Source organism: Belonocnema kinseyi, chromosome 7 (assembly GCF_010883055.1).
Source record: "Belonocnema kinseyi isolate 2016_QV_RU_SX_M_011 chromosome 7, B_treatae_v1, whole genome shotgun sequence".
Lineage (NCBI taxonomy): Eukaryota > Metazoa > Arthropoda > Insecta > Hymenoptera > Cynipidae > Belonocnema > Belonocnema kinseyi.
The window spans coordinates 2,541,160-2,555,002 of NC_046663.1; the positions used below are offsets into that span (position 1 = coordinate 2,541,160).

Genomic DNA, 13,843 nt, shown 5'->3' on the forward strand with positions numbered 1-13,843 from the left:
AAATCGAATTTTCAACAAAAAGATTTAAATTTTGAACCAAAAAAATTAATTTTCTACCAAACTATATGAATTTTTAATCTAAAAAGACAAATTTTAAACCAAGAAGATTAAATTTCTACAAAAAAACAACGAATTTTCTAGTGAAAAAAGATTGGGTTTCAACCAAAAAAGGTATACTTTAATTTATAATTAACAATATTAACTTTCAACAAAATAGTTGAAAACTATTTGGAATATTTGCATTTATAACTGAAAAATAAATAAATATACAATCAAAAAAGAAAAGCCAAATCATCAGTTAAAAAATTTAAATAAAAAAAGTAAAATGTTTAACAACAGAGTTAAGTTTTTAACCAAAAAAAATGAATTAACAAAAAAATTATTTTTCAACAAAAGAAATGAACTTCCTACTTTAATTTTCAATCCAAAAAGATGAATTTTCAACCAGAGATAAATTTTCAACTGCAATTATAAATCTCCAACAAATAAAAAATGCATTTTTAACAAAAAAAATTCAACTTTTCATTAAATAATGGAATTTTCAGCGAAGAAAATAAATTTTCTACCGCAAGGACGAATTTTTAGATAAAACGATAACTTTTCAACCAAATCTTTGAATGTTTAACGTAAAAAAATAAATTTACAATTAAAAATGGAAAAGTTAAATTATCAGTTAACAGAATTAATTTTCAACAAACAACAAAAAATCAATTTTCAACAATGAGTTAAATTTTTTACCGAATATATCAAATTTTCCATCAAAATAGGTTAATTTTCAATCCAAAAAGATGAATTTTTAATTCAAATGATTCATCTCCAAACAAAAAATGAATTTTTAACAAAGCAGTTTAACTTTTATCTATTTAGTTAAATTTTTAAACAAAGAAATGAATTTTCCACCAAAACAGTTGAATTTTTAATCCAAAAAGGCAAATTTTCAAACAGAGATTAGTTTTCAACAAACATAATTCAATCTTTAATTACAAAAAAAATTAATTTTAACATAAGAGTTCAACTTTTCATCAAATAATGGAATTTTCAGCGAAGAAAATTAATTTTCTACTACAGGGTGGATTTTTTATACAAATATACGACTTTTTAACCAAATATTTGAATTTTTAACTTTAAAAACATATTTACATTAAAAACTGGAAAAGTAAAATTATCAGTTAACAATCAAAATAGGTCAATTTTTCAATCTAAAAAGACGATTTTTTAACCAAAAAGATGAATTTTCAACTATAATGATAAATCTTAAATATCAAAAACTGAATTTTTTAACAGAGTTCAAATTTTCGTCAAATAATTGCATTTTTAAACAAAGACATAAATTTCCAATGAAGAAAATTAATTTTCTACCAAAACGACGAATGTTTTTAAAAATACATGAATTTTCAACTAAAAAATAAATAAATTTACAATAAAAAATGAAAAGTTAAATTCTAAGTTCAAAAAATTAATTTTCAAGAAAAAAAACAACAAATTTTCAATATTAGAGTTGAATTTTCAACCAAAGGAATAATTTTTTCCATCAAAATAGTTGCATTTTCAATTAAAACAAAAAACCGTATTTCAATCAAGGAGATAAATTTTTAACTAAAATAATAAATCTTCAAGATGAAAAAAATTAATTTTTAATAAAAGATTTCTACTTTTTATCAAAGAATTAAATGCTCAGCGAAGAAAACTAATTTTCTACCAAGAGGACGAATGTTTATTTTAAGAAGCATGAATTTTCAACCAAATATTAGAAATTTTTAATTAAAAAAAAAATTTACAATAAAAGATGAAAAGAATTAATTTTTAACAAACAACAAAAAATTAATTTTAAAAAATAGAGTTAAATTTTTCACCAAATATCTAAATTTTTTATTAAAATAGGTGAATTTTTAATCCAAAAAATGCATTTTTAATTCAAATGATTCATCTCCAAAGAAAAAATTAATTTTTAACAAAAGAGTTCCACTGTTAATAAAATAATGGAAGTTTCAACAAAGAAAATTAATTTCTTCACAAATATTTGACTTTTTAACTTAAAAAAATATATTTACAATTAAAATGGTTGATTTTTTAAGCAATAAAGATAAATAGTCTGCATTTTTAAATCATAAAAGTTCAATTTTTAACAAAAAAATTAAGCAGATGAATTTCTACTGAGAAAAATTAATTTTCAATTAAATCAACATCGATAAAAACGAATTTTCTACAAAAAATTAAATATTATACCAAATTTTGTTATTTTCAAAAAAATAGTTTAATCCTCAACCAAAATAATCAATCTTCAACTAAGAAATTGCATTTTTAACCAAAAAGAGAATTAATTTTTACCAAAAAGTGAATTTTCTACCAAGAAAAAATTTTCAGTTAAGAATGAAAAATAATGTTAAGCAAATTGTTATATTTTCAATAAAAAAGATTAATGTTTATCAAAAACTTTTATAGTTGACATTTCCACTACAAAACTTTAATTTTTTCTGCCAAAAAAGACGAATTTTCAACAAAAAAAAACATAATTTTTTAACCAAAATGTTGAATTTTTAACAAAAAGTGGAGTAGATAAATTTTCATTGAGAATGAATTTTTAATAAAAACAAAAAGAAAAATAAATTTCCTACGAAACAGTTTAATTTTATACCAATTTGTTGAATTTTCAAGCCAAAAAGCTTAATTCTCTATCAAACAATTTATTTTTTAAAACAAGAACATGAAATAACAAAAAAAAAAGTTAATCAGTTGACTTTTTAAAAAAAATATTTGAATTTGTAGTTTAAAAAAACTTGTGTACAGCAAAACGAATTTTTAATTAAGTTTTTTAGCCAAAAAAGACGAACTTTCAACTAAAATTATGAATCTTCAACGACAAAAAAAATTGAAATTTAAAAAAATTCGTTCAACTTTCAACCAAGGAGTGGAATTTTTATTGAATAATTTTTTTGGTTCAAAATTCTACTTTTTGGATATAAATTTTATTATTTAGTTAAAGATTTAACTATTTTATTGAAAATTATAGTCTTTTGTTTTGTTTTTTGGTTGAAAATTCATCTTTTTTTATTGAATATTAATTCTTTTTATTTGAAAAGTCTATTATTATATTTTTATTTAATAAATAATCTCTTTTACTTAAAAAACATACTTTCTGTGAAAATTCAACAATTTTTTTTTGAAAAAGTCATCGTTTTTGGTTGAAAATTTATACTTTTGTAGAAAATTTATCTTTAGGTAGGAAAATCTTTTTTTTTAGTTGCTGAAAATTCACCTTTTATATTTGATACTTAATATTTTTTATTGAAAAGTCTATTATATTTTTATTGTTAAGTTCAAAATTCTACAAATTGTTTGAAAGTTTATTTATTTTTTTGAAAATTGAATTAGGTTCTTAAAAAGTCACCTTTTTTGTTTAAAATTAACCTCTTGGTTAAAAAAATCTATTTCGATTGATGGTTAGTTCTTTTTATCAAAAACAAAACTATTATATTTCTTTTTCAACTATTTTCTTAAAAAGTCATATTTTTTTGGCGAATATTGATACTTTTTGGATTAAAAATTCTCTTTTACTTTAAAAATCGTTTTTTTTTTGGGTGGAAAATTCAACTATTTGCTAAAAAAAAAAATCACCTTTTGGCTAAAAATTCTACTATTTGGTTGAAAATTTAACTTTTTTGTTTAAAAGTCATCTTCTTTTCAAATTAAAAATTTAGATTAAAAGACGAATTTTTAACTCAAATGATTTATCTAGAAACAAAAAATTAATTTTTAACAAAAGGTTTCACTTTTAATAAAATAATGGAAGTTTAAGCAAAGACAATTAATTTTCTACCAAATATTTGAATTTTTAATTTAAAAAAATATATTTACAATGAAAAATGGAAATTTTAAATTATTTATTAAAAGAATTAATTTTCAACAAACAACAAAAACTCAATTTTCAAATATAATGAAATGATAAATCTTAAATATCAAAAACTGAATTTTTTTAACAAAGAGTTCAAATTTTCATAAAATAATTGAATTTTTAACCAAAGACATGAATTTCCAATAGAGAAAATTAATTTTCTAGCAAAAAGACAAATTTTTATAAAAATACATAACTTTTCAACCAAATCTTTGAATTTTTAATATAAAAAAATAAATTTACAATAAAAAATGGAAGAGTACAATCATCAGTTAACAAAATTAATTTTATAAAAAAAAAACCCAGCGAATTTTCAACAATGAAGTAAAATTTTGAACCAAAGAAATGAATTTTCTACCAAAACAAATAAATTTTTAATCCAAAGACAAATTTTAAACAATTTTAAAACAAGAATATTAATTTGCTATTAAAAAAGACGAATTTTCAACTAAAAACATTAATTTTTAACTGAAAAAGGTATAAAAAATTTATGGTTAACAAAATTAATTTTCAAGAAAATTTGTTGTAACTAAATAGTTTTAAACTATTTGAATAACTCTGAATTACGAATTAATTACCCAAACCCATTGTTCTAAAACCCAATAAAAAGAAATAAATTCTCTTCAAAAATATGTATTTTATAAAAAAAAGAAAATATTTACATCCTTAAAATTATTAAAGCGTTCTACAATTATTTTTATAAGACTCGACTAGAGTTCCAAACAGAGAATATGCTTAATTTAGTAACTAGTGTTACATTCACTAAAATTAATTTTACTTCATTTTACAGTAAAATTTTTGGTCCAGCTTCATTTTCAATATTTTTCTCAAGAAAAAAAAAAATCACAGCCCAGAAAAAGTAATCTTAAAAAAGTCTAATTCTGATCCAATTCTCTGTAACTCTTGACAACATTCTCAACTTTGGCAAAAGAGGTCAGAAAATCATCCTCCTCCAACCCAAATTTTTTGTACTGATGTAAAAACGCAGCATTTGTGTACATTTTCCAGGCCTTCTCGACAATCAAATCCAAAGGACGATGAATTTGCGAATTGTTGGTAACAAGTGCCGCGAATTTCTCCTCACTAAAAAGTTGCCGCTCCTGATTCAAATGCGTGAATCGATCCGCTTCTGAAATCCAGTCGACGTACAAATCCCTCCTCTTGAAATCGTCGCAAATCAGTGGATCCTTGGCGAGGGAAGTACCTCTAGTTATTAAAATATTCGAGACCGACTTGCAGTACTTATGAGAACTCGCATCACTTGGATTGTGGGACAATTTTTTCGTTTCTGCATCACCAAGCTCATGGTGCAAAGATCTCACTCTCAAAGTTTGCTTCAAGTGGCGGATATGCGAGTGCCATTTGTAGGAGGACTCATAAGCGGTGCAATTTAAAGCGATATGAGGCACACTTTTCACAGAAGCAAACTTAAAACTAGGATGTGGTGCAATGAGAGAAACGAGTGAACTGGCATCAAGAGAATTCTCCACAGGCTGAAAAACCGCGGCGAGTTTTCTGCAAATAATTTCATTAATATCCTTCAACTTGGCCTCGACATTCTTCAGCACACTCGTGCAAATCGAGTGGATTTGCTCGTTCTCGAACAGCAAATCAGCATCGCAAAACTCGCTAAATTTAGCTAGAGTGAGCAGAGTGTTGTAATTCTGAGTGCCAACCTCGCCGGAAGTGAAGGGCAAGACTGTGGATCCTAGGAGGGTTTTTGTGGGGAATTCTTCCCGCAGAAGTTCGACAAAGTGACTCCCAACTCCAGACCCTGTCCCACCAGCGGAGCTGAGAAGCAGCAGTATTCCCCCGAGACGATCTGCTCGTTCCGCTTCTTTGCGGACAGCCTCTAGAGTTTCTTCTTTGAGCTGCGGACCTTTGATGAGATATCCGTAGGCCCAGTTGTTGGCGGAACCTCCGCCGGCTTGGCAAACTAAATTCTGCGGACGATAAGTCCACTTGGAATTGGGCTGTTTAAAGATTTTCTTGATTACCTTTTGCTCCGTGTCGATTAGGATCGCCCTGGCGAGGCGTTTTCCCTCTTTGGTGATGCCTTCGAACCATCTCTCGAAGGCAGACTCTGAGTAGCGGTAATTTAGCTCACGAGGCAGGGTTTTGTCTCGGGAGTCGATGTCAGATGATAATGAGGAATAGAGACTGTGGCCTAGTTGGTTGCCACATTGTCCGAATTGTATTGTTAACATAACGTCGCTTTTGGTATTCTCTGCAAGAAAAATACAATTTCAAGACAGGCCTCACAGTCCCTGTGGGACAAAATATAGGGACCAGAGAGTACTTTTTTGGGCAGTGTCCATTTGATCGCGGCCTACCTGCTCGTCTTACCCTCTCCACTCGACTGCTCCTCACGTGCCTGACTGAGAGAGAGCGCTGTGTCGAGCCTTGCCAGCGGGGGCCCCTTGTCCCAATGAGGCATAATATGCCAAATATAAAAATATTATATTCGGAATCTATGGGTTTTTTTCAATCAAAATATTAAAATTAAAATATGTTCTGGCAGATTTTAGTTCATGTTTTTACCCTGGCTAGCTAGCATTATGGAATTTTCCGTAGAATAGTTTAAAATGCATCAGTTTATTTGGTAGAAAATTCGTCTGTTGACACTTCAACAGAATATATGAATTTTTACCCAATTGCCTAGAAGAATATTATACTTGAAAAGATGTATTTTCAACCAAAGCAACTATGACATATTTATATTTGGCATTTTATGCCTCATTAGGACAAAGGGGCCCTCGCTGGCAAGGCTCGACACAGCGCTCTCTCTCAGTCGGGCACGTGAGGAGACGTCGAGTAGAGAGGGTAAGACGAGCAGGTGAGCCGCGATCAAATAGAAATCGTCCACTTTTTGTGGCAGGGGTCGAGTTGCGGATCGGTCAGGAAAACACAGCGGGTGGTGCCTTCCCCCTCCATGCTACTAACTTCTCCGCTTCTCAGCGTTCGCCGACGAACGGGCGGTCATCGCCTAAATCGCATTCATACCTGCTTGAGTGTACCCCCACTATTGCTATTCCTTTGTATTTGCAATGATCCTTCATATAATGTCTATATATTACTCTAATTTGGAAAGCTTAGAATTTAAATTAATTCTGTTTTGAAGAACTTTAAACTGAATATTGAAAACTTTGAAAATTTTACCATTTTTAACGTTTTAAAAGTGCGATCTGACTGCAATTTTTGATGTAGCAATCTGCAATCATTCGTATGAGAACGTCTTCTATAAATTTAAAATTATTGTACTATCAATGCATTTAGGCTGATTTAATGTACATATTAATATAAAAATGACGTTTGATCACAAAAATAATTGAAAAGTTAAGAATAACCATTATTGTAAATAGTGTTTGTAACAAAATATTTTTATTTTATGCATTTTCAGTGTTGTATTTCCCTTAATTTTTCAATTAATGCAAATCTTGCTAAAAATAATATATCTTTGATAATAATCGGTATAATATAATAATATAAATGTTTTTTATATGCATTTTTGCCAAATTTATTTTTTCTTTTTCAGCCTTTAAAAATAATTGAAAGTTTCAAAATTCGATTTCAAAATCTTCAACAACCTAAATCTTGTTTCAAATTTTATGGAATTTTTTAAAACTTATTATATTTATTTTAATTCTTTTGAAACTTCTAAAAAATTTGTTGTATCATTCCAGTTTTCTCTAAAACTTTTAATAAATACTGCAAAATTAAAATAATGCCTTAAAATCTTTCGGAGTGAAACAACTAATTACATTTTTTTCGTTATATAATTTAAAGAAATTTCAGTAAAAAGCATTAAAACTTGACTTAAAAAATCGTTTAAACCCGTCAAAATCTTATTTAAAGATTTTCAAAAATATATATTTTGTTAAACAATTTTTGGAATCATTCCAAATTTTTAATTATTTTTAATCTCTTCAAAACTTCTAAATATCTCTTAACCAAATCGATTTTTTTAAAAATAATAATTGTTCAATTTTTTTATACTTCCAAATTTGTTTTTATTTCAAACTCTTTTCAAGTATTTTGTAAAAAATAAGTTTTAAAACAAAAATATAATTGAAAATTTCCTGCGAAATCTTAAGAATTTTTTTTCATTATCTACAAACTTTAAAATCTTTAATCCTGAATCAATCCTGCAAAATAAAAAATGATCTCTTAAAAGTTTCGAATTATTGTTTAAAATTTTGGAAATCTTTCGAAATCTTCTTAAATATTCTCTTAAAATTAATTTTTAAATATAAAAAACCATTTTTAATTTTCATAGGAATCTTAATGAATTTTTCGTATATAATTTTATTTTTAATTATTTGGAATTTTTCAACTGCAAAACTTGTTTATATGCCCAAAAATCTTCCAGATTATTTTTTCTTTACAATTTTGGAAATCTACTTAACTCCTTTTAAAAAAACTTTTAGGACTAATGACGGGGTTATACAAAATATTCCAATTTTTTACTCGGAAATATGAATTTTCAACCAAATTATTAAATTTTTGGCTAAAAATATTATTTTATAATCAAGAACATTAATTTTCTGCCGAAACATACAAATTAAAAAAAAAACAATTACGAGTTTCCTCAATTAACATAATTGATTTATTTTGAAAAAAGTAGTTCAACTTTCAATCAAGTTGTTGAATTTTCAAAAAAAAATTATTCTCGATGAAAAATATAATAGTTAATAATAAATAAATAAACTGTGAATAATTAGACGGGTGGTAAAACTAAAACTAGTGAAGTAAACTAGCGAAAATTTTCCTTCCGCCTTCCACTCTCGAAAGGACGAGAAGCGGAGAAGGTAGTAGCATGGAGGGGGAAGGCACCACCCGCTGTGTTTTCCTGACCGATCCGCAACTCGACCCCAGTCACTTTTTGCAACGCTCACAGTGCACGTTTTTCGCGCTCAAAGGGTCAAAAATTCAAGGTAAATTTAGAAGATTTCAGAAAAAATCAAGTTACATACAAAAGAATTCAAAATAATTGGAAAAAATGTTTAAAAAATCCATTGATTTCCGTAAAACTGGAATATGTCCAGACGAATTTAAGATAAAAGAGAAGAATTCGATGAAATTCATAAATATTCAAGGTGAATTAAAAAAAAAAATCAAATGAATTTGAAGCAATTTGGAAAAATCTTCATTGAATTCAGTAACTTTGAAATCAGATTAGAAAAATTCAAGGGAATTCAAAGAATTTGATGAAATGCCTTTTAAAAATCCACAAAAAAATCAATGAATTAAGTAGAATTGAGTGGATTTAGAAGGATTCAAGTGAATTAAACAAATTCAAGAGAATTCCAAAGAATTCAGGGTAATATCAAGAAAAATGTAGAATTTTCAAATCGAAAAAATTTGATTGATTACAATAAATCTTGAGTGAATTTAGAGAAATTAAAAAGAAAATGAGAAAAATTAGATGGAATTCATTAAAAAAATACTTTAAATTAAAAAGCAATAAAATGCATTGAAAAAAATTAAAAAAAAAACATGGAAAAATTAATTGAATTGGGTAGAATTGAGTGGAAATTAAAAAAATTCAAAAAAATTTAAAAGGATTTAGAAAAATTAATAAGAAGTTAGGGCCAATTACAAACGAATTACAAAAAATATTTGAAAATCTCTTCAACCCTATGAATTTTTCACACAAAAAATAAGTTTTAACCAAATAGTTGCACTTTCAACAACAAAAAAAAGATTTAATTTCTACCGGAAGAAATGAATTTTCAACTAAAAAAGATACATTTTTTGTTAAAAAAAAATTATTTTTTAACTGAACACGTGAATTTTCAGCTAAAATGATACAATATTCAATGTGATTAGTTCATTCTGTAGATGTAAAAATTTATTTTTAAACACTAGCATTTAACAAAAAAGGTAATTTAATTTTTAACCAAATAATTGCATTTACAACCATCTTGGGTGCCATGTACCCAAGATTTCACGTAGAAATTTCTTAAATTTTCAAACAAATAGTTCAATTTTTAACCAGAAAAGATTAATATTCAACCAGAAAGTTCATTTTTAACAAAAAATGATGCCATTTTGATTAAATTTCTTGAACTTTCTACCAAACTGTTCAAATTTCATGCCAATAATATAAATTTTCAAGGAAAAAGTTTTTTTTTTTACCAAATATCAGAATTTTCAACACAAAAATATAATTTCTACTGAAAGAGATGAATTTTTAAATGAAAAAGACAAATTTCCTTAAAAAAGCAAAATTTTAAACCCGAAAATAGTTAAATTTTCAACCAAGAAGTTAATTTTTAACCAAAAATTCGGCTTTTTTAATCTTATTTGTTGAACTTTCTGCCAAACTGTTTAAATTTCATACCAATAATATAAATTTTCAAGGAAAAAGTTATTTTTTTAACCAAATATCAGAATTTTCAACACAAAAATATAATTTCTACTGAAAGAGATGAATTTTTAAATGAAAAAGACAAATTTCCTTAAAAAAGCAAAATTTTAAACCCGAAAATAGTTAAATTTTCAACCAAGAAGTTAATTTTTAACCAAAAATTCGGCTTTTTTAATTTTATTTGTTGAACTTTCTGCCAAACTGTTTAAATTTCATACCAATAATGTAAATTTTCAAGAAAAAATTATTTTTTTAACCAAATATAAGAATTTTCAACAAAAAAATATAATTTCTACTGAAAGAGATGAATTTTTAAATGAAAAAGACAAATTTCCTTAAAAAAGCAAAATTTTAAACCCGAAAATAGTTAAATTTTCAACCAAGAAGTTAATTTTTAACCAAAAATTCGGCTTTTTTAATCTTATTTGTTGAACTTTCTACCAAACTGTTTAAATTTCATACCAAAAATAGAAATTTTCAAGAAAAAAATTATTTTTTTAACCAAATATAAGAATTTTTCAATAAAAAAATATAATTTCTACTGAAAGAAATGAATTTTTAACCCAAAAAGAGGAATTTCCTGAAAAATTTAAATTTTCAACCCAAAAATATAAACTACAAAAAACAAGTTTATTATCAACTAAATAGTTTGAATTTTCTACGAAAATAGTCGAGTTTTCTACCCTAAAAGATGAATTTTTTTCCAAAAAAGACGAATTTTCAACTAAAAATAAATAAATTTTTAGTTCAATGGGATTAGTTCATTTTTTAGTTGTAAAAATTTACTTAAAAAAATAATATTCAACAAAAAGGCAATTTTTATCCAAATAGTTACATTTTCAACCACACTGTAGAACTTTCAAGCAAGAATGACAAAATTTTAACAAAAAAATTGAATTTTCAACCAAATAGTTAAATTTTTAACAAGATAACCTGAATTTTCAATAAATAAGTAGGGTTTCAACCAAAACATGTTGACCTTTAAGCAAATTTTGTTGCATTTTCTACAAAATTGTTTAAATGCCATGCGAAAAACAGAAAATTTCAACAAAAAAATTCATTTTCAACAAAATAGTTGCAATTTCAACAAAAAAGATTATCTACCAAAAGAGATGAATTTCCAAAGCAAAAAGACGAATTTTCTGAAAAAAGTTAAATTTCCATCCTAAAAATATAAACTATAAAAAAAAATAACTCTCAACCAAACAGTAGAATTTTCTATAAAATAGTGGTCTTTTCAATCCTAAACGTTGAACTTTCTTTTAAAAAAAACGAATTTTCATCTAAAAAAGATAAATTTTTAATACAAAAATTATTTTTCCAATGAACGAATGAATTTTCAACTAAAATGACAGAAGAAACATAAATTTTCAATAAAATAGTTCAATTTTCAACCGAAAAATGAATTTTTAACCAACTAGTTGAATTTTCAAAAAAAAAAATGAAATTTCTACCAAAAGAGATGAAGTTTCAAGTCAAAAGGATAAATTTTCTAAAAAATGTTGAATTTTCCACGCAAACAAAGAGACGAATTGTAAAAAAAAGGTAAATTTTCATGACAAAAAGGCGAATAAATTACAATCAGTTATTGTCTTAGACCGAAAATATGACTTTTTAACAAAAAAAGTTCATTTTCAACGAAATAGTTGAATTTTTAACCCTAAATATTCGACAAAATATAGGAATTTTCAGCTGAAAAAGATAAATTTTCAAGGAGAAATGGAATATTTACATTTTCAGTTGAAAAACTTAATTTTCAACTAGTTGTAAAAATTTATCTGCAATAAAAATAAAAATAATTTTCAACAAAATAATTAAACTTTCAAACAAAAAAAGAAAAAAACAACGAAATTTCACCAAAGTAGTTACATTTTTTGAAATACAAATATATGAATGAAAAATATGTGATAAACTGTCAACCAAAAATGAAATAGTTAAACTTTTAGTTAAAATTTTAATTAAAAATTTTAATTTTTAACTCACAACGATGAATTTTTCGATTTTTTTAGGCAAGAAATAACTTCAACTAAATTGTTTAATTTTCCAGTAAAAAAATATTTTTTTTTTTATAAAATAGTTATAATTTGAACCCGAAAATATGAACTTCCTACCAAGAAGATTAATAATTGACCAAAAAAGAGAAATTTTCAACAAAATATATGAATGTTCTACTTGAAAAGATAAATTTTCAATCAAAAATGAAATAATTAAATTTTCAGTTAAAAAAATTAATTTTTCAACAAACAAAAAAAGAATTTTTAACAGAATAGTTAAATTTTTAATCAAAGAGATGAATGTTTAAAAATAAAATTAATAATTTAAATATTTTCTTTTATAATTAAATTAATTTAAAATTTTAACTTTTATATACTAAAAAGTTTTAAAAAATGTCACTTTAAGTGATTTGTTTAGATTTTTTTATTTTTTGGTTGGGGATTCATCTTCTTCGTTAAAAATTTATTTTTATACTGAAAATTCGAGTTTTTGTAAATTTAAGACTTTTGTTCAAAATTCAACTATTTTGTTGAAAATGTAATATTTTTAATTAAAATTTTAGGAATTTAAAAGCCTTGCAAATCGGATTTCATAATGTAGCAATTTTAAAGTGATTCAAAAGAATTTATTACAATAGAAGACTGGGAATTATTTTTTAGAAAATAGAATTAATGTTTGACTTCACACTTTTTAAATTAATGAAACCACATGCGAAAGAAAAATATTCTTACAAGGTCGTTTTTCGCTCCAAGCACATGTCCCAATTCCTAATATTTGTATCCTCTGTCAAAAAATCGGATATTTTTTTCGCATTACCTAAACAAATAATGAAGAGAATCTATCAATTTTGTATGCATTTTTTTGCCTCATCTTTATGTTATATTTTCTATTTATTTACTTAATAAATCAGCGAGACGAATAATTCCTAGCCTTTTTCTCAGTCGATTTCTATGTTTAGTTTATACACAGTAATGTTTTTTTTTATCACTGAACTATGTAAATCGAAAAATAACCTTAAATTTAAAACTGGCATTTTCATTCGATTCATTCCAGCCCCCTGGGTCAGGTTTGGTCAAATCTATGGAAAAGAATTGGCGACATTCAGCGCACTCTGCGATGGACAGGAGAACTACGCCGAGCGTCCATTTGTTGGTCATGTATATATATATGCCCATCTTTATATTTGTTGAGTCTCAAAATAATTAACCAAAAACGAATAATAAAGACAAAATGAAGCAAATAAGAAACGCAAAATGAGAAATAAAAGATAATCAGAATTCTATTTCTCATTTTTTTTGTCTCATTGACTTCATTTTGCACTTATTTTTATGAAAAGAATCTCACATCACGAGTTTGAGTTTGCAAAAGTCTTTTCCACCAAAGTGACACTTTGCGCGCACGCGCGTGGCCCTCGGCGTTTAGCGTCAGCGCCATCTGCGATGGGCAGGTGGTCTAATTTGACTCCCCTTCCTGCCTCTCAACTCCCCGCGCAAATGTTCTACAAATTTGCGATTTTTCCTTATTGAGTTCACCGAGCCTGCTCTGAGTTGAAAATGACGGAAATGTTGACCGCGGCCACGGTGGCG

General features: G+C 25.9%; 2 protein-coding genes across 4 annotated transcripts in view; both read right to left on the reverse strand.

The window, feature by feature from the left end:
* The window catches only part of LOC117175905 (ATP-dependent DNA helicase Q4-like), a 16,793-nt gene extending 12,313 nt beyond the window's left edge, over positions 1–4,480 (reverse strand). The window contains exon 1 of the mRNA XM_033365738.1: positions 4,471–4,480. Coding sequence (XP_033221629.1) covers positions 4,471–4,480 — 10 coding nt within the window. The remainder of the gene's footprint in view (positions 1–4,470) is intronic.
* Positions 4,481–4,514: 34 nt separating this feature from the next.
* Positions 4,515–13,616, reverse strand: LOC117176958 (tubulin delta chain-like). 3 transcript variants are annotated; one of them, XM_033367376.1, is made up of 4 exons: positions 13,602–13,616; positions 13,156–13,335; positions 12,989–13,073; positions 4,515–6,119 (listed from the first exon to the last, which is right to left on the reverse strand). In XM_033367376.1, exon 4 carries the CDS (start codon positions 6,097–6,099, stop codon positions 4,768–4,770), a length of 1,332 nt encoding a protein of 443 aa, XP_033223267.1. In that variant the 5' UTR covers positions 6,100–6,119; positions 12,989–13,073; positions 13,156–13,335; positions 13,602–13,616; the 3' UTR covers positions 4,515–4,767. The 3 variants fall into 3 exon arrangements, with proteins under 3 accessions (XP_033223267.1, XP_033223268.1, XP_033223269.1); XM_033367377.1 differs by lacking the exon at positions 13,602–13,616 and having other exon boundaries at positions 13,156–13,355; XM_033367378.1 differs by lacking the exons at positions 12,989–13,073; positions 13,602–13,616 and having other exon boundaries at positions 13,271–13,354.
* Between the last annotated feature and the right edge of the window lie 227 nt (positions 13,617–13,843).